This window comes from Loxodonta africana, chromosome 24, assembly GCF_030014295.1.
Source record: "Loxodonta africana isolate mLoxAfr1 chromosome 24, mLoxAfr1.hap2, whole genome shotgun sequence".
NCBI lineage: Eukaryota > Metazoa > Chordata > Mammalia > Proboscidea > Elephantidae > Loxodonta > Loxodonta africana.
Window position 1 is genome coordinate 37,211,747 of NC_087365.1, and position 19,653 is coordinate 37,231,399.

Sequence of the window (19,653 nt, forward strand, 5' to 3'; positions counted from 1 at the left end):
GAAGACCCAGAGGTGGTCGCTTGAGAAACTAAAGCAGAGCAGCATGGACTGACGTGAAGGGAAGGGTAAGACGGGGCTGCGGGGGCCGTCCCCGGGGCCGGACCACGAGGCATCACGTCAGGGATCTTTTATTTTATATTATCTACAGTAGAAGCCATCAAAGTGTTTTAAGCAGAAAAATGACATCATGTTGTTGTTGTTAGGTGCCGTCGAGTTGGTTCCAACTCATAGCGACCCTGCGTACAACAGAACAAAACACTGCCCAGTCCTGCGTCACCCTCACAACTGTCGTAATGCTCGGGCCCACTGTTGCAGCCACTGTGTCAGTCCATCTCGTTGAGGGTCGTCCTGTTTCCCGCTGACCCTGTACTTTACCAAGCACGATGTGCTCTTCTCCAGGGACTGATTCCTCCTGACAACATATCCAAAGTACGTAAGATGCAGTCTTGCCATCCTTGCTTCTAGGGGGCACTCTGGTTGTACTTCTTCTGAGACAGATTTGTTCGTTGTTTTGGCAGTCCATGGTATATTCAACATTCTTCAACAACACCCCAATTCAAAGGCGTCAATTTTCCTTTGGTCTTCCTTATTCATTGTCTAGCTTTCACACGCATCTGAGGTGACTGAAAATAATATGGCTTCAGTCAGGTGCACCTTAGCCTTCAAGGTGACATCTTTGTTTTTCGACACTTTAAAGATGTCCTTTGCAGCAGATTTGCCCAATGCAATGTGTCTTTTGATTTTTTGACTGCTGCTTCCATGGCTATTGATTGTGGATTCAAGTAAAATGAAATCCTTGACAACTTCAATATTTTCTCCATTTATCATGATGTGGTTTACTGGTCCAGTTGTGAGGGGTTTTGTTTTCTTTATGTTGAGGTGCAGTCCATACTGAAGGCTGTGGTCTTTGATCTTCATCAGTAAGTGCTTCAAGTCCTATTCACTTTCAGCAAGGTTGTGTCATCTGCATAACGCAGGTTGTTACTGAGTCTTCCTCCAATCCTGATACCCCGTTCTTCTTCATATAGTCCAGCCTCTCAGATTATTTGCTCAGCATACAGACTGAATAGGTATGGTGAAAGGATACAACCCTGATGCACACCTTTCCTGACTTTAAACCACTCAGTATCTCCTTGTTCTGTCTGAACACTTGCCTCTTGATCTATGTACAGGTTGCTCATGAGATAAGGAAGATGACAAGATTCGTGTTTTAAAAAGGTCATTCTGGCCACTGAGTGGAGAAGGGACTAGAAGATGGCAAGAGAAGAAGGAGGCCACGGAACATATTCACATGAAAGGAAGAAAGTGATGTGGTCACCTGATTGTGGCAGAGAGGCAGAAGTAGGATTTGGGATCTATTTTGGAGATGAAGTGGCCTGAAATAATGAAGGACTGAATATTGGGGAGAGAAAGAGAAGTATCAAGAATAACTGCTTCAGACTAGAAAGCAGGAGGGAACAGGAAAGCTGGTAATAGGGAACCCAAGGTTGAGATGGGGGAGTGTTGACATATTGTGGGGAGGTTAACCAATGTCATAAAAACAATACGTATACTAACTGTTAATGAGAAATTAGTTTGTTCGGTCAACCTTCATCTAAAGTACGATAAAAAAAAAAAGAATAGCTGCTTGGGTTCAGGCGTAGCAACTGAGTAGAGCAGATGAAGGTACTGTTTAATGTGATGGGGAACAATGGAGGAAGAGCAAACCTAGAGGTTGGGTGAGATCAAGTTCTGCTACTTCTAAATGGATAGGTCAAGTACACGGCTGAGATACAGGTCAATTTCAGAAGAAAGGTTTGGGATAGAGTAGATGTAAATTGGATTTTTTACCTTCTCTGAGAAAATGTTTCCTGATCTTTCATATCTCAAAGCTCACTGACAACAGTCGGCCACTTCAGTATCACAGACAGTGGTTGCCACGGCGACCACTGCAGGCATCCCTCCTGCACAGACAGGCCAGACTTCACAGAGCAGGTGAAGTACACATTTGAGTAAGAAAGGCAGACTGAAGTCCTCTAACATTAAGCAGTAACTCCTTATTGGATGCCTACTATATGCTAGTCCACGCTGAGACTAGAACAGAAACAAAAAACAAAAGGGGCAGGGGGAATAGTAGAAAGCAGAGGAGTACCGTGGGGAGAAAAGTAGTATAGGGTAGTTGCTGTTAGGTGCTGTCCAGTCGGTTCCGACTCACAGTGACCCCATGTACAACAGAATGAAACACTTTCTGGTCCTGTGCCACACTCTCAATTGTTGTTATACTTCAGCCCATTGTTGCAGCCACCACATCAACCCATCTTGTTGAGGGTCTTCCTCTTTTTCACCAACCCTCAACTTCCATCTACTGCCCTCTTCCAGGTACTGGTCCCTCCTGATAACATGTCCAAAGTATGTGAGACGAAGTCTTGCCATCCTTGCTTCTAAGGAGCACTCTGTCTATACTTCTGTACTTCTTCCAAGACAGATTTGTTCATTTTTCTGGCAGTCCATGGTATATTCAATATTCTTTGCCAACACCACAATTCAAAGGCATCAATTATTCTTCGGTCTTCCTTATTCATTGTCCAGCTTTCGTATGCATACGAGATAACTGAAAATATCACGGCTTGGGCCAGGTGCACCTTAGTACTCAAAGTGACATCATTGCTTTTTAATACTTTAAAGAGGTCTCTTGCAGAAGATTTGCCCAATGCAATGTGTCTTTTGATTTCCTGACTGCTGCTTCCATGGGCGTTGATTGTGGATTCAGGTAAAATGAAATCCTTGACAACTTCAATATGTTCACAGGATAGTAGTAGAGTGTAAATGGTTTGGTATCACTAACTGGCTCTGAATTTGAGCTGTCAATAACTGGACAAATTATCACACTTCATTAATTCAGAGACACATGTTTCTTCCCTGTGCCTGCAATGTTCTTCTCCCTGCCTTTGCCCCTGTGCCTGGCTGGCTTCTTCTCAATCTTTAAGTCTGTAAAATGTTAAAAGTTACCACCTCAGAACCTTCCTTGATGACCTAGTTTAAAGTCAGAGTATAATCTCTGTGTCTTATTCAACAGGGTTTGGTATAGAGCATGTTCCCAACAGAATGAAACGTTGCCCAGTCCTGCAACATTCTCACAATCATTGCTATGTTTGACCCTACTGTTGCAGGCACTGCGTCAATACATCTTGTTGAGGGTCTTCCTCTTTTTTTGCTGACTCTCTACTTTACCAAGCCTGATGTCCTTCTCCAGGGACTGGTCCTTCGTGATAACATGTCCAAAGTATGTGAGATGAAGTTTGGCCATCCTAACTTCTAAGGACCATTCTGGCTGTATTTCTTTAAAGACACATTTGTTCATTCTTTCTATTAATAGAACTTGTTTATTACCTTCATAACACTTTCTCAACTTGTGTTTGTGTATGGCTTCTCTAGACGGGAAGCTTCATGAAGACAGGGATCATGTCTGCCTCATTCTGTTCTATATACCCTCTTCTTGACCAGTTGTTGTTGGGTACTGTCAAGTTGATTTTGACTCACAGTGACCCCATGTGACAGATTAGAACTGGTATGTAGGTCTGACTCCAAAGTTGATGCCCTTATTAACTATGGTATGTATTCAGCAGCTACGAAACCTCCATGAAGGGGAAGACACTTGAGTAGGGTCTTGAAGGATATACAGGAGTTTGCTAAACATATCAATTAGAGACCTATAATAAAGCTTTGCATACAACAGGCACTGAAAAAGTGCTTGCTGAATGGAACAATAAACAAATGCTAAGAGGTGTCTCTGGGAAAATGAAACAAATTTCACGAGACACAACACTGAGATTTGAGATAGTCTGTGGATCCGGGTATCCTAGCCCACCACTCCTGAGCAAGGCAATATGCTGCCATTGGTAACAGTGATTCACTAAGGCATCTGTGTTTTTCATTCCTGCTTGGGGCTGGGGGAATGGGCTAGGTTGTATACGATTTTCTCCCAGGGGATTCTGAAAGCCCCATTCCCCATCACCACCCCACCCCACAGTCCTATTAGAGGACTTGCTCATGGGGTTGCTGCTTGAGAAACTGCCAGGAAATGAGGATGTAAGATTAAGAAAAGTGTTGGTACTTCTCACAGAATGAAAATGGAAACAGAAACAGAGATAAGGACTACCGTCTGGCTTGGAAGAATGACCACTAGGAGGTATTAGGACCTCCATTAAGTCAGCTCAGAAAACGATATCCTTTTCAAAGCATATGACTTTCCTTCCCCTGGGGATTCAATGAATCCCCGAAACTTGGTGGCTTTTAATTCAGGGGATTCAGCTCCCTTTTGGCATCTGAGTTGACAGAGAAAAATGTAAGACTGTCATCCCACAGATAAATTCCTCTTGAGGCCACCACACATGGACCAGGAGATAAGGGAAGCTACTTGCTCATCCGTGTAGTCGCTACCAACTGGACCAAACCTCTTTGGTCCTGCTGCTCTGTAAATGCAGAGAAGGGGCCACATGCTGACCTTCAAGCGGATTTTCAGGTTTTTATCCGACAACAAGTGGATGCAGCGCTCCATCACGTTCTTGGCTATCTGGATCTGCACCGGCAGTGGTGGCTCCACATCAGGACGCATGTCACTCTCCACTTCAGGAGGGACTGATGGCTCCTCTGGAAAAAGAGCATAAGGTGGACAGAGTTTTGTGAGGGATGCCTCAATGCAGCTTCATCTGCCAACCTCAGTCAAACTCAGGGACGGGAGTCAGCAGAGGAAACTGCCTAGGAACAAACCCTAAGGCACCCATCTGGGTCAAGCTGTAGGAGTCAAGAAGTTCATCACAGCATTAACTGTAACAGCTAAAAACCAGGGGAACACCAAGTCTACTCAAGGGGGAACAGTTATGTAAACCACAGCACATCCATAAATGGCATGTTATGAAGTCCCTAAAATTTGTGTTTACCCAGGGCTTTAATGCCAAGGGAAAATTTTTCCAGAACAACGTTGGGTCAAAAAGAGAAAAACAGGATACAAAACAGCATACACAGCATGAGTGCTATTATGTGAATTTTTTCATGGGAGGAAGTGCAACAAAATATTAACAGTGACAGGTCAGGAGATAAAAGGTAGTTTTCCTTCTCTGGTCTTTTCTAAATTTCCATTAATAAATATCTAAAATAAAAACATAAGAGGGCAGGATTCTAGTTTGGAGCCCTGGGCAGTTAGGCAGTTCCCTGGCTGGCCTAAGCTCTGCCTTTTATTCACCTTCCTTTCCTCTCGTTCATCCTCTGACTAAAGGGAATACATGTCTGTCTTTCCCACCAGAAAGGAAGATCTCCTGATGGCCAGGATCAAGCCTCACTTATCTCTGTATGACAGATAACACCAGGGCAGCATGGTACATGCACAGGGCATGGGGTCTGTCAGAGGAGGTTGGCTCAAGTCCTGCCTCCACAACCTATTAGCAACTTATCTTATGTCACTCATCTGAAAAAAGGGGATAAAGCATATATATCTCGTATGCTTGTTTAGAGAGTTAAATGAGAAGAATATCACCATCTTTCTTTTATTGCCTAGAGCATTGCCCTGAAGGAGGCTGGTTCAAGTTTGTAGATTAAAATAACACAAATAAATAATTAAAGAGTATGTCACAAAAGTAAAAAAGAAAACTCTTTGTAATGAGTTTTGGTTAGACTTACGGTTTAACAGTAAAATTAATTTAATGTAAATCCTTTATATATATATATATAAAATGCTGAACAAAGAAAATGCTTTTTAGTTAAGAACGTGTGTGTGTGTGTGTATATATATCCCCTGGAGTCTTCTTAAAACCAGACCATAGTTTAGCTTAACTTGTAAAGAATGTCTGTCTTGAACACTGTGCTCTTTCAAGAGCTATCTATGTGGGACCAAACTGACCACAGCAACTTGAAAGATAAGAACCTTAGGGGGGAGTGAGTTTATGTTAATGGAGGAGGAACAGCTCAGAAAAGGAGGGTAAGAACTGTTGCACAACTTGGAAGAATGTAATTAATGTCACTGATCCGTACAGTAGAAATTATTGAACTGCGGTATGCTCTACTGTGTATTTTCTCAACAACAACAAAAATTATTTAAAAAAAAAAAAGACTCAAGAATTCCATAAATGAGGGCCAAGATCCCTACCCTGCAAACTTTTCCTCTGTCTTGCCCCTATCACCAGTTGTGCTCATTTCCACTGAGCTGAGTGTTGCTCCCTTAACTTTTTCCCATTTCAGTTTCCTCTGCTGGAAAAACGGACTCTTGCAGAAGCCATACCTGTCTCTAACAGATGCCGAAAAGATCAATGGAAATGCATTTGTAGATTTCTTGGAGAAAGGGACCTCAGCTATACAAGGTGCTTTTATTGTGGTTAAAACAAAAAACTCACGTCAAACCAACATCCACCCAAACATTCTTTATAATGCCAAGTGTGCAGTGTGTACTTGATGAACGATAATTATAAGAATGACAGGGCTGTGCTTGTTCTTCCCAGAGGAGAATTTGTTGTTTGGAATTCACCGACTGCCAAATGTTATTTGAGGGCTGTGGATGTTTCTGTTATTGGAAGAAGGGTTTGATTCATTCAGTCTGCTCCTAGTGAACATTAACTACAACTAGAAGATCCTAATCATGAGAGAATGGATTTACTGGCAATGCTGGAATTTCAAACAAGAATGGCAAAGCAGGACTACGAGGGATCAAGGCTCCTGCCCTTTTTTAGGGTTTCCAGGTTTGGGTGAGGGGAACAGTTCACAAAAAGGATTGGGTTGGCTCAAGAAGCAAGCCTGAGAAGAAAAAGCCTGATAGATTTCTGATCAGAAAACTCTGTCCTTGGGGAGGGGAATGACTCAACTCTGCATAAATCATTATTTGGGCCCTGTGATGCTTCCCTGTATTTAGAAGGAATTTGTTATAGTTAGCTGCATTGAGCTACTCTCTCCTGTTATCCTGGAAGTATTAGCTTCAATTCACCCAAGAGTCTCAGAGTAGAGATGGCCAAAAGAAAAAAAAAACTGCTTGATTCCAACCTAACAAACTAATTTGGGACTCAGTTCAATTTAGGATAGTTCTGAGACCACCAAGCTCATTATGACTTGGCATTTTATATTTGCAGAGGAGATTCTAATAATTTATTAATCCTTCCATGACCTGAAGGTCCAAAATGAGCTTGTGAATAAAACAATAGGCCAGAGCTTCAACTAGCCTGAACTCCTTTCCCTTTATCATATAAATTGGTAAGAAAAACACTGAAATAAATGGACTGAGTATATGCACAGACAAGGGGCATAAGAAAAAAGTTGCTAGGAAAGAAACATACAGAAAGATGTTCAACCTTTTCAGTAATGAAAGAAATGCAGAGTGAAATAACAAGAACCATTTTTCACCTATTTAATTTAGCAAGATGTAAAACTGGTAATAGCCAATGCTGGCAAGCTTGTGGTGAAGCCGTAAGTTCTGCACTGCTGATGTGGAGGCAATTTGGCAAGCATAAAATAATGTTCATATCCTTGACCCAGAAATCCCACTTCTGGGAATTTATAAAGAAAGCTGCAAAAAGGAGGAAGAGGTTACATGCACCGAATCATCCGCTGCAGTACTGTCTATTAAAGTGAAAAGCTAGAAGCAGCCTCAACTTCCCACTAGGGAATGGATACTTAGTAGGAGCTATTAAAACATTAATTATGAAAACACTAAAGCAACGTGGAGAGTTACTTATGATTTAACTAAAGGCAAAAAGGGTATAATATGTTTAAACTATGGCTGCCAGCATAAAAAAATAGATTTTCAACAAAAAAGAGAGGAAAAAGATCACACACAAAAAAATGAGAATTGTTACTTTAGCAGGGTGGGATTATAAGTGACTTTTTTTTATTTCCAAACTTTCTGTAATGACGTTTTGTCGTTTTTATAATAACATACTTAAAAAAGAAAGAAAAAAAAAGTTAAGTCAAAATAAATAATAGTTACCTTCTTCATTATCAAAATCTGAGACATTTCCATCTGCCACGTCCTTTTCTTTGAGGTAGTTTAGCAAAAACTGTTCAATGTCTTCGGCCGTGGTATTCTCAAATCCTTTCTCAAGAGTTGCTGGTCTTTGGCTCAAGTGACTTCCCACCTTCCCAAAACTCTGCTCTTGGAGTTGTCTTGTGTCTGGGAACCACCGGGCTATAAATGAAGTGTTATAATTATCACCTGTGCCATCAACGCATCAGTACTTCAAAAGTAGAATAAGCTCTTTGCCGTGGCCTGCAGGGCCTCCCCAGCCTCATCTTTTCTCACTCCTAAACCCAAAACCAAACCCAGTGCCATCGACTCAATTCCGACTCATAGCAACTCTATAGGACAGAGTAGAACTGCTCCATAGAGTTTCCAAGGAGTGCCTGGTGGATTTGAACTGCTGACCCTTTGGTTAGCAGCCATAGCACTTAACCACTACACCACCAGGGTTTCCCTCTCACTCCTATTTGCCCATTCATTGACCACTTTCCATTTCCTCCAATGTACCAGGCATTAACCTCTCAGGACTTCTGCATATGCTGTTCTGTCTGGAATTATTTCCCCACTATTTTATTCCCGACTAATTCCAACTCACTTTTTATGTCTCAGTACAAATACAACTTGCCCAGTAAAGCTATTCCTTGAGTCCACAATCTATGTCCCATATATATTCTCTTATAAAGCACCATGTTTTCTCCCTTCGTATCAAAGCATCACAATTCGTTAATTACATTTATTTTTGTGTGTACTGTTAGTGTCTGAATCTCCCACTAGACTCTGCTCCATTAGGCTAGTATCCTTTGATCACCACTGGATGTCCAATATGCCCAGTACAGAGTGGGTACTCAAAATATACTCAAAGTGAATAAATATACTAGACTGGAGAACATGTACAAGTGACAAAATTTGGAGTATGGAAGACATTAATTATTAGCAGAATAAAGGTGCTAAAGAGCCTTGAGAATGGACAGTTTTACATGTGTATTTTAGACATAAAATACTTCAGAAGGCTGGCTGTTTTTCTCCCCAGTGCTTTCCCTTCTCCAGTGGTGCTCTGATAGTTTCTGATTATGTCATCACAGAATTAACCTTAAACATCATCGTGTGCAGTGGTTTCCAACTGTGCCTTCAGCTGCCTTAGGGCTCTGCAGAAATGTCTCAGGGGTCACAATGGGGGAGGGCACTGCAGAGACAGGCTAAGGGGGTGGGCTCCAGGGTCTCTATCCCTGCTGCAATCAGGGCAGCTCCAATTTCAACTGTATATTGTAAATTGGGGTTCCCTCTAAGGCTGCATTTCAAAAAAGGCTCTTACTATTTGAAGAATGGAACAACAACAAGAAGCCTGCAGCTTGAAAATTGCTGCTCTGGTCCAGCAATCTCCTTTTGCAGACAGCAGGGAAAAAGCCTCCAATAACCTTTAGCACCCGCTAATCTCGTTTTTTTTTTTTTAATCTCCTTTTTATCAGAGAGCATCTGCACAGAGCTAGAGGAACGGCAGATGGGAGATGCCAGGGCCAGTCAATTGCGAACAGCAGAGAGCACATGCTTGAGAACCTTCACTCCAGTACCTGAAGGTTCCTGTGTGTAAAAATGATGCACATTTCCGCAAAGCTCCACCCCCAGATGTAAATCAGGTCCCTAGGGCACTCTAAGGGATTGTGTTCCCGAACAGTTAAAGCCAGGACGCAGCATTTACATTGCTAAGGGTATTATCGCTAGACTCAAGCCTACTGACAGACATTAAAAAAGTCTTCGCTCACAAATGGCTTTTAAACATATGAAAAGAAGCTCAACCTCACTCTTAATGCAAATTAAAACTGCAATAAGCTGCTGTTTTTCTCCTATTGGATTAAATAGCAAAGATTAAAAAGCTTGGTAATGTACAGTGTGGGTGAGGGCGTGGCTGAATTGGTGCTCTTACATTGCTGATGTGAGTTTAAATTGGTAAAACCTGTTTGGAGAGCAATTTGATACTCTATCAAAAATTTAAATGTAACACCCTTTAAGCCAGCATTTCTACTTTTAAGAACTTATCCTACTGATAACACTTTAGACATTTTCAAAATGACCTACAAAGGTATTAACTGCAGCATTTTTATTTTTTGTTGGTGGCAAAAGATTGGCAACAACCAAAATGTCCAAGAAAGGATTGGTTAAATAAATAATGATACAGCCACATAATGTAATACTATGTAGCTGTAAAAAGAACACGTAGCTCTACATATAAGAGTTCTAAGGTATATGAGTTTGGGGACACCTTCTCATTGTCAAAGTTACTCTATATTTTTCTTGTTATGAATAATTAGCCAGTCAGTAGTTGGTCCTAAGAATGAATTAATTGATGGCTTTTGCCTTCACTGTGGTGACTGATGTTTTTCAGTCAATGCATAGTGAAAGATTGTGGTTGTGGTAACTCCACTTCCTAAGACATCTACTGGGCTCTTTTAAGATCTTTCAGAAGTTCTGTAAGGCCACACACATCCACTCCCATCCTAAAAGAGTTAAACAATTCGATGATGAACAGACATGCCAGCATAAAGCGCTCATTTGGTTCCTGCTTGACCGGACCAACTTCCTGATGGTACCAATTATTTTTCAGAATGCAAATGAATTCCGGGTCCCTCCAAAACCTTTAGGAAAGCTATGCCCACTTTTGATTCTTTTCCTAGGATGTTATACAGCCAACCTTAACCATCCTCATTTTTCTTTCTGCAACAGAAACATCCCTCCCTCACATCAATTAAAAAAAAGAGCGCTACATAAGATTTTTCAACTTTCTTCCTTCAGAGATGACCAAAGACATCGATGATTCAATTTTCAAAACCCAAATTGAGATTTCTCCCCAGAGGGTATATTTAATATGCCCTTAATATATTTTTAAATATTACATTTAGATATGGTACAGTTCTCCAATGCAGCAAGAATACAAGTATGGGGTCTATTCAGACCACGGAAGCCAGTCAGTCTAAAATGAATAAGCAGCTAGTCACTCCTAGGAGTGTGACCCTGAGAAAAAAAATGAGGGCAGGGGCCAATTCCATCTTGTTCACTACTGACTCCCAGTGAGTAGCTCAGGACACAAGCTTCCCCCAGTGCCTGCAAGATAAAATCCCAATTCCTTCTCTTGGTCTATACACCCCGCAGGACTTGTCCTTCCAACCTTTCCCATTTCACCTTGCTCCACTCTCTTCACACTGGCCTCTTTTCTATTTTCCAAAGACCTCAAGCCCTTTCTTTCCTGCAGGTCTTTGCACCTGCTGTTCCCTTTGCCTGAATGTTCTTAAAAGCCATAAAAAGAATGTGACAGCCCCATGTGGACTGACAGGCCCTTCTCTACCTTCAAGTCTCAGCCCCAGCACTGCTTCCTCAGAGAGGCCCTACCCGACCACTCAACTGAAAGTAGACTTCCTCGCTTTTCTCTTTCATCAAGTCGTCTATTTTCTTTGCAGTGCTTATCAGAATCTGAAATGAGCTCATTTAGTGACTTGTTTACTTGGTTATCGCATCTTCCCCAGTAGCAGGAAAGCTCCATGAGAGTTTACCCAACTTGTTCACTGCTGTATCCTCATTACCTAGCACAGTGCCTGATATATGACAGGCACTTTTTATTGAATGAATGAATAAAAAAACATTAAATGATGCATGTGAATGTTCACGAATGAACGAACATTGGAAATGGCATCAGCTATGGGGCAAAGGACTGTCCCTGCCCCAGTCACCGGGGGTATTATTTTTTCATTCAAAGATTAACTATTCAGTTGAGGGATTCTTTTTCTTCTAGTCCCAATTTTTGCCATTTCACTGGTGGCTAGCACCTCCAACAGGCACCCAACAGGATCAAAAGGAGGAGAGGAAACTCAAACCAAAGCATGCAATTAAAAGCTTAAAAGGAAGCTTCTAGAACTGCTGTGTCCAATAGCCACTAGTTACATATGGCTATTGAACTTAAAATTAAATTGAGAATTCAGTTCCTCAGTAGTACTAGCCACACGTGGCTAGCAGCTAGTGTATTAGACAGCACAGATACAGAACGTTGCTATTATTGCAGAAAGTTCTACTGGATAGTGCTGTTCCAGAAAACCTGTGGTCTGAATGCCTCAGGTTATTCCTGTTCTTCATTAGCACAGATACTGCTAACTCTAAGTATCATCAGAAGTTTTGCATACTGACAAGAGCTCTGAAGTGAGACCAAACTGTCATAAATCCTGACTTGATTCTTATTAACTGTGTGACCCTGGATAAGTAGGAGCTCACTAAGCCTTATTTTTTCTTATCTGTAAAATAATAATAATAACGTTTACATTTAGACTGCAGGATTTATATTCTAGGCACAGAGCAGGAGCTCAATGAATGGTAGAGATTATTAAAAGTGTAAAAATAAGTAAGGAAACAACAGAACTCTACTGTAACATGTGGGACTGGAAAGACAACTATCCAAATAATGTTCTCCATATCATAACCACAAACAATGACAAAAATAAGGTTGGGCAAACTAGGATATTAGCCCCATGCCTCAAATCGACATTAAAGAGGACCCTCAATGTACCCAATGCTGCCAGCAGGGCGTGCAGGACACCGACAAAAGAAGTAGCTCTCTTATCGTAAAATTGGTCCAGGGTGGCCAAGACATCTTGAACCACATCTGTCACCAAAGGAAGCAGGCTAGCATCAGAGTTCCGCAGCATGACTTCCAAGACCTTTGGGGTATGAGGGTGCTGAGCCAGGTGACGCAGATTTAAAGAGATCCCGTTCACCAAATAGTCTGAATTTTGATTGATCAGGTGCTGCAGGGACTCATAGCCACACGCATGGCATATGTCCATCATGGCGTTGGTAGCTGCCTGACTAATGAGCAGGGTTTGGTCTCCAGCCTTCTCTAGTACGGGATAGAGGGCTGACATCAAGAGCAAACGAAAGTCCTTTCCTAGTGCATATGCAAAGTGGCCAATCCCTTCCAACTGGATACATATCTGCCAGACGTTGCTGTTCATAGAGCAGATAGTGGGACTTGGCTTTGATAGGGCTGGAAAAGATGTAACTTGGCAGGTGTGTGCACCTGCTGTGACGGCCTGGAGGCCTGACTGCTTCATCATTAGCTCCTCTTCCATTTCCTCAGCTTCAATACAGGTAACCAAATACCAGTTTTCTTGGCTCATATATTCTTCAAGTATGGATTTCACGATCTCTCTCAGTTCCTCTGGGCTTGTTCGAATATGGTTTTTATGAAGATCCTCCACCTCCAGCCCAGCAGCCCCTGCAACCAGTTCATTAACGATCATGGAGGCTTGCTTCCGGTAAACTACCGATTCACGGTACAGCTCCATGAAGTGATCCACAAGTAAATAGAGGTTCCCATAAAAACCAAGAAGCTGACAGATTTGCCGTAAGAGCAGGAAAATCCTTTCATCAGTGAAGAAGCGGAAATACCTCCTCTGGATTTGATTCCATGGCTCTGCGGCTGAGGCCGCTGGAGAAGCACTCAGATCATCGGAGTTCCAACGCCGCTCTTCAACAACTTTGATGCCAGCCACGTCCAATTCTAGAACCTGGATGAGCGCTTTGGAAAGGCGCTGCAGATGGGCCACGGAGTTGAGGATAAAGTTTACTTTTGGCCCCAACAGTTTCAGATAACCAAGTAACAAGGAGAGAGTAGAGAATTTTCCTTGATCATCTTGGGAGTTCATTAGGCGGGGAAGAGATGTAGCAAGGGAATACAGGTTTTCTGACAAGATGTCGGCAAAGGCTCTGTTGCCCACCACTACTTTCTGATCTGCAAAATGTCTCAGAACTTTATCGCACTGGGCTTGGACTTCAGGACTCTCATCGTTCACCAGACCCACCAAAGCCTTCAGAAGGGGACCAGCAGATTCAACCAGTGACTGACTGCACTTCAAAAGAAGGGTCTTGACAAGTTCTACCAGTTCCAGCCTCACCTTCCAGTGTGGGTGAACTGAAACACACTCAGTTATCTTTTTAATAAGGATAGTCAACTTGTCCCCAGCATTTTTAACCCATTCTGCTGCCCTGTGAATCATCAGTTCTGCTACTCTCTGCTCAACTGCAGGCTTTGCTTGGACCTTTGAGATTCTTCCGAGCTGTTCATCAGCCATAATAAGGCCCACTGTCTTGTAAAAAAGCCTTAGGGAAGACACGACAATGCTGTGACCTTGTTTAAAGTCTCCTGTGATAACCCTGGTCAGTGCAGTTGAGATTCCAGGTAAGAAGGAAGCAAACAAATCCCCCAGCTGCTGTTGCTCACGCTCATCCAAGGACCTCGGGTGGTCCTGACAATCGCACTGAAGGAGGAGAACCTGTAAACACTGCAAGGCAGCCATTTTAACTTGCTTTGATTTCTCCTGTTCTGCTAGGTCTAGCAGTAAAGATACAGCAAATCCTAAACGAGGCAGAATGCAGGGCTCATAAAAAGTCAGAATGATGTCCCCGTAAGCCGCGTGCATTAATGTACTGAGTCCCCGGGTCACGGCCAATTTCAGCTCCTCTGAGATGGCTGCGGGTTTAGGGGAGTTGGGTGAATACAGGCAGGCAGAGAGTTCTGAAAAGAGCTCCTGGAGAAGTTCCTGCTCCTTTACACACGTCGACGACAGGACAAACGTGAGACATTCCACCACGCTCTGGACCAGGCGCTCTCTTTTGGGACCTGGGGTCTTCAGGGTAAATCGCAAAGGGAAGAGGACATACTGCTGAAGTTCCTGAAGGGCAGAGTCACTCACAGCTCGTAATTGTGCCTGTAGGTGTTCCACGTTCTCCACCGTCTGGGTCTTTGTGAGCTGAACACAGACTGGACGTAAGACGCCAAAAGCCTCCTGAGGAGTATCAAAAACTGCCATTTTGCAAGTCTTCCTCTCAGAGAGGCAACATCCTGTAGGCCGGAGGAAGGAAACTTTTCAGTAAAAGCCAGACTCAAAGCAAATACATAGGAACTTGCATTCCTTCGTGCAACGGACATTTTACTAGGGGCCTATGTGTCAGTCACTGAATGAAGCACTAGGGGAGCAAGGGAACCGAAAAGAGATGGTTCTTATTCTCAGGAAGCCCCCAGGCTAGTGAGGGAAGCAGACATACAGCTATAATGCAGTCTCTTAAGGATTGGGATAGGCCTGTTTACATAATTCCCCGGTGGTGCAACTGGTTAGTGTGCTCAGCTGCTAACCAAAAGGTTGGAGGTTTGGGTCTATCCAGAGGTACCTTGGAAGAAAGGCCTGGTGAACTAATTCCAAAAAATCAGCCACTGAAAACCCTATGGAGCACAGTTCCATTCTGACACACATGGGTGGCAATGAGTTGGAATCAACTCAATAGCAGCTGTTTTTTTTTTTCCTTTAATGCTTACAGTACTAGGTGGAAATGAACTACTGTGTTACAACCCTGGGAAAGTCAGGATGGGTTTCACAGAGAGAAGGTGCTTGAGTCAAGACTTAAGGTAGGAATCAATAGGAAGCTGTGAGTTCTTTTAAAAAGTTTGGATTTTAACCTACGGAAATGACAAGGTGCCACTGAAGGTTTTATTTTATTTTGAACTGAGGTGTAACATACATAGGGAAAAATGCACTAGTCTTAATATAAAGCTTAGTGGATTTTTATGTATGTATAGACCCAAATCAAGATATAGAATATGTCTAGCATTCTAGAAGGCTCCCTCATGCCATTTCACAATCAATTTCCAACTTCCTCTGCTCACAGGTAACCACCATTCTGGTTCCTATCACTACAGTACAGATTCGTTGTTTTTTCCTCCATTTTAGCCATTTTTAAAGTATACCATTCAGTGGCATGAATTACATCTGCAATGCTGTACAACCTTCACCACTAACTACAGATTAGTTTTACCTGTTCTTGTCATTGAATGGTTTTAAGCAGGGGATGATATGATCAACTTTATGCATTAGAAAGATCCCCTGGCAGCCAGTACTGTGGGAGAAGGATCAGGGCTGGGTGAGTCTAAAAGCAAAGCAGAGAAACGGGGAAACCAGGAGCACATGCTATCACACGCTTTCACAGAGTCATGCAGGATGGAAAGACGGGTGACAGGCAGCCAGGCAGTGAAAGGAGACAGGTTTATAGGTAAGCAAAGAAGCTGAGCAATGTAACAGCTGACATTCTTTTCTCTGTGAGGAGAAATTCAAAGTCATGGGCTGACAGTAAACAAGAAGGGGGATAAGCAGGGGGCTTGAGGAGAGAAATCAAAGTCTCAAATATCCCCTTTGGGGAAGCAGAGCAGGCTGGGAAGACCTAAAAGTGTGGCTCAAGAGTACTGAGGACTGAACTGAAGCTGGAGACTGTAAATGTGCACAGCTGTAAAATGATGGCTCACAGATCACCTAGTCTAGTGGTGTTCCTTTTTTCCTTTCTTTTTAACTCCTTTTGGTTCTACTTGCTGAGGGCTTCAGAAAAAGACGATGACAAGAAAGTGTTCCTGCTCCCTTCCCCTGCCCCAATCCAACAAACTCTCCTGAACCCTGTGGCTGTAGAGCTGGCAGCCAAGTGATGCCTGGTGACTTCGAATTTCTCCTCATAGAGAATAGACCTGTTAAATCCAGAGACAGCTGATGCTGGGTTTTCCCTGAGTCAGGAGAGGGCTCCAGGGCAACAATCAGGACTCTCATACCCTAGAGAAAGTTTGGCCCACTGAGCAACATGACCCCTGTGAGGACAGCACTGCTGGTCTCTGTGAGGGTCCTTGGTGGGGATCTCCTGGTCACTGTGGCCCCTAAGAATCTGAGGAAGGGATGCAGCTTGAATCTTCTCTTTCTCAGGACAGGAAAACACCAGGTATGGAGGCCGGAAATTTTCCTCTTAGAGCTTGGTCTGGGACTAGTGACACCGTTAGCACCGGCACACACACTGATGCACCAGAGGCTGCTGAGCCATCCCTTCCTGAGGTAGCTGGATCAATAAGCAGGAAAGGAAAATAACCACCTAGTGGGACAGAAGCCAGAGGTAAAAGCAAAACCCAAACCCGTTGCCGTTGAGTCGGTTCTCACTCATAGCGACCCTCTAGGACAGAGAGGAACTGCCCCATAGGGTTTCCAAAGAGTAGCTGGTGGATTCGAACTGCCAACCTTTTGGTTAGCAACCAAGTTTTTAACCACTGTGCCAGCAGCTAGAGGCAGAAAATGTAAATAGAGCACTCTGTGAGAAAGTGAATCTTAAATGAACAGAACTATTAGAGGAGACGGACAAAAAGCTGAAAGAAAAAAAAAAAAGACCAACTAAGGAAGTTTAATTATAACACTAAAGATATTTTTAGAATTAAAAACTTGATTTTCCACACCAAAAAAGCTCAACTGATAAAATAAAAAGGGAAGCTGAATTCTGAGATCCCATTAGTGGCCTGGAAGATCGAACAGAACTATCTTAAAACTGTGAGCAGGAATACAAAGTGATGGAAATCGTGAAACGTGGAAGACAGATCTGGGAGAACCAACGTAAACAACTGGGAATGCTGGGAAGAGAAAAAGGAACAAACGGAGGAGCTAAAATAATAAATAACAATAAAAAACACTTCCCTGGACTCCAGAAAGATTTATCTGGGGATTAAAAAACATTGAAGGATACATGCCTAGCCACTTTCTGGTAACGTTCCTGAACTCTAAAAAAAAGAGAGAAAAAATCATATATGCCTTTAGGAAGAAACAACAAATAACTGAATTGGACTTCTCATTTGTAACAATTCATGCTAGAAGACAGTGGAATAGCATCTACTGACCTCAAATAAAGAACTGTGGCCCCCCAAAACCTATACACCTGTCAGGGTGAAAGAACAGTATGCAAGGAGTCACAGAGATACCACCTATATACCCTACCAGAGGAAGATACTTAAGAAAGTACTATTCAAAGAATAAATGATTTAGAACAGATACCTAAGGCGGACTAATTACACAGGACATTGGTGAGTAATGTTTTTTCTTTTAGCCATGGAAAACTTTCTTAAAAAAATTAAGTGAAAACCCGATATATAAAGCAGATAAAATCAGAAAGTCTCTAGTTAAAGCTGGGAATAAGTCAATGGCCTGAAGCACTGCATCTCTCTTAACTACCTCAGGAGTTTTAAGATGACACCTTGGGACCCCCTAGGGTAGAGGTTCTCAAACTATGTTCTCAGGTTATATGATAAAAATTGTAACAGAGCTAATGAAATGGGAACACTTAGCATGTCCAAAACTGAACTCATCTCTTCTTTCTACTGTATGTCCTTTGTGACTATGGTATCATTGTCCACCTCGTCCTCACCCAAGACAGAAACCTTGGAATCTCTGCTTTTCTTCACTTTCCTCTTCGTTCCATAGATTTCATCAATTCTATCCCTTCAACGTCTTTCAAATCTGCTGCTGATCATCACCTACTTAACGCTGGGCCAACCGTAAAGTTTCTTCCCTGGCCCCTTGTCTTGTGTGCTTGCCCACATTTCAAACTGACACATAATCTTTCTAAAACAAATATCTGATTGCACTTCTCCATGCTTAAAATTCATCACTTGCTCTCCACAGCTGGCTTAAAGTACAAACACATTTTTACCATGGCATACAAGGCCGTTCGCCATCAGGCCTCTGCCTACCTCTCCGGTCTCATCTCTCTTCACCCCACCGCTTGCACTCTTAAACTGTAACCATGTAAAATTACAAACCTTGCAGTTTTCAAAACAGGCGTTGTTGCTTCACATTCGCCCCCTTTGTTTTCCCACTGTATACACCTCTGTTACGATACTCAGCACACTGCGCCTTTTGTGTATATGTCTGTCTGAACTACTTTAAACTGGGGGTTCTTTTGAGGGCAGAGACAATCCTATACCAAAAACCTAGAAGAGCATCTGGCACATGGTAAGCGCTCAAAAATATCTGTACAGGTTCTGCTTTCATGTAACATGTAGTAGCATGCAGCAGGCCAATAATCCTGCTGAACACTAGAAAAAGCCAAGTAAATTACAACAATAAAAGTTAATGAAAGGATGAAGAATTTTATCACAGAATTGGATTTAAATCTATCTATAAATTATCAAATGAACATCCTAAAACTGAAAAATATAATGTATATAATTAAGAACTCATTGAAAGGTTTTAATAGCAAACTGGACTTAGCAGACAAGAAATGGAAGACAGGTCAATAAAAAATAACCAAATTCAAGCAGAGAAAAAAAAGAAAGGTAAATACAGACAATGTAAGAGACATATAGAATATACTGAAAGATCTAACATGTAAATTCCTGGAGCTTTGGAATTCTTCAGGAATTTAGGCTCCAGGAATTAACAGAATACCAATTGAGATATTTCAACAAAAGGATGCAGCACTGGAGGTGCTCACTCATCTATGCCAAGAAATTTGGAAGATAGCTACCTGGCTAACCCACTAGAAGAGATATATATCTGCCCATTCCAAAGAAAGGTGATTCAACTGAATGCGGAAATTAACTAACAATATCATTAATATCACACATGCAAGAGGATGTGGAATGAGGGATATCATTCTGATGTCTGATGGATCTTCGCTGAAAGCAGATAATACCAGAAAGATATTTACCTGTTTTATTGACTATGCAAAGCCATTCGACTGCGTGGATCATGACAAATTATGGATAACATTGCAAAGAATGAGAATCCCCGGAACACTTAATTGTGCTCATGTGGAACCTGTACACAGACCAAGAGGCAGTTGTTCCAAAA

At 42.3% G+C, this 19,653-nt stretch overlaps 1 protein-coding gene across 3 annotated transcripts in view; it reads right to left on the minus strand.

The window, feature by feature from the left end:
• Positions 1–19,653, minus strand: part of TTI1 (TELO2 interacting protein 1) — a 49,094-nt gene that overhangs the window by 16,929 nt on the left and 12,512 nt on the right. For all 3 annotated transcript variants that reach the window (XM_064276073.1, XM_010591672.3, XM_064276072.1), the window contains exons 2-4: positions 12,522–14,855; positions 7,946–8,143; positions 4,484–4,629 (exon numbers count right to left, since the gene is read on the minus strand). In XM_064276073.1, coding sequence (XP_064132143.1) covers positions 4,484–4,629; positions 7,946–8,143; positions 12,522–14,823 — 2,646 coding nt within the window. In that variant the 5' untranslated portion in view covers positions 14,824–14,855. The remainder of the gene's footprint in view (positions 1–4,483; positions 4,630–7,945; positions 8,144–12,521; positions 14,856–19,653) is intronic.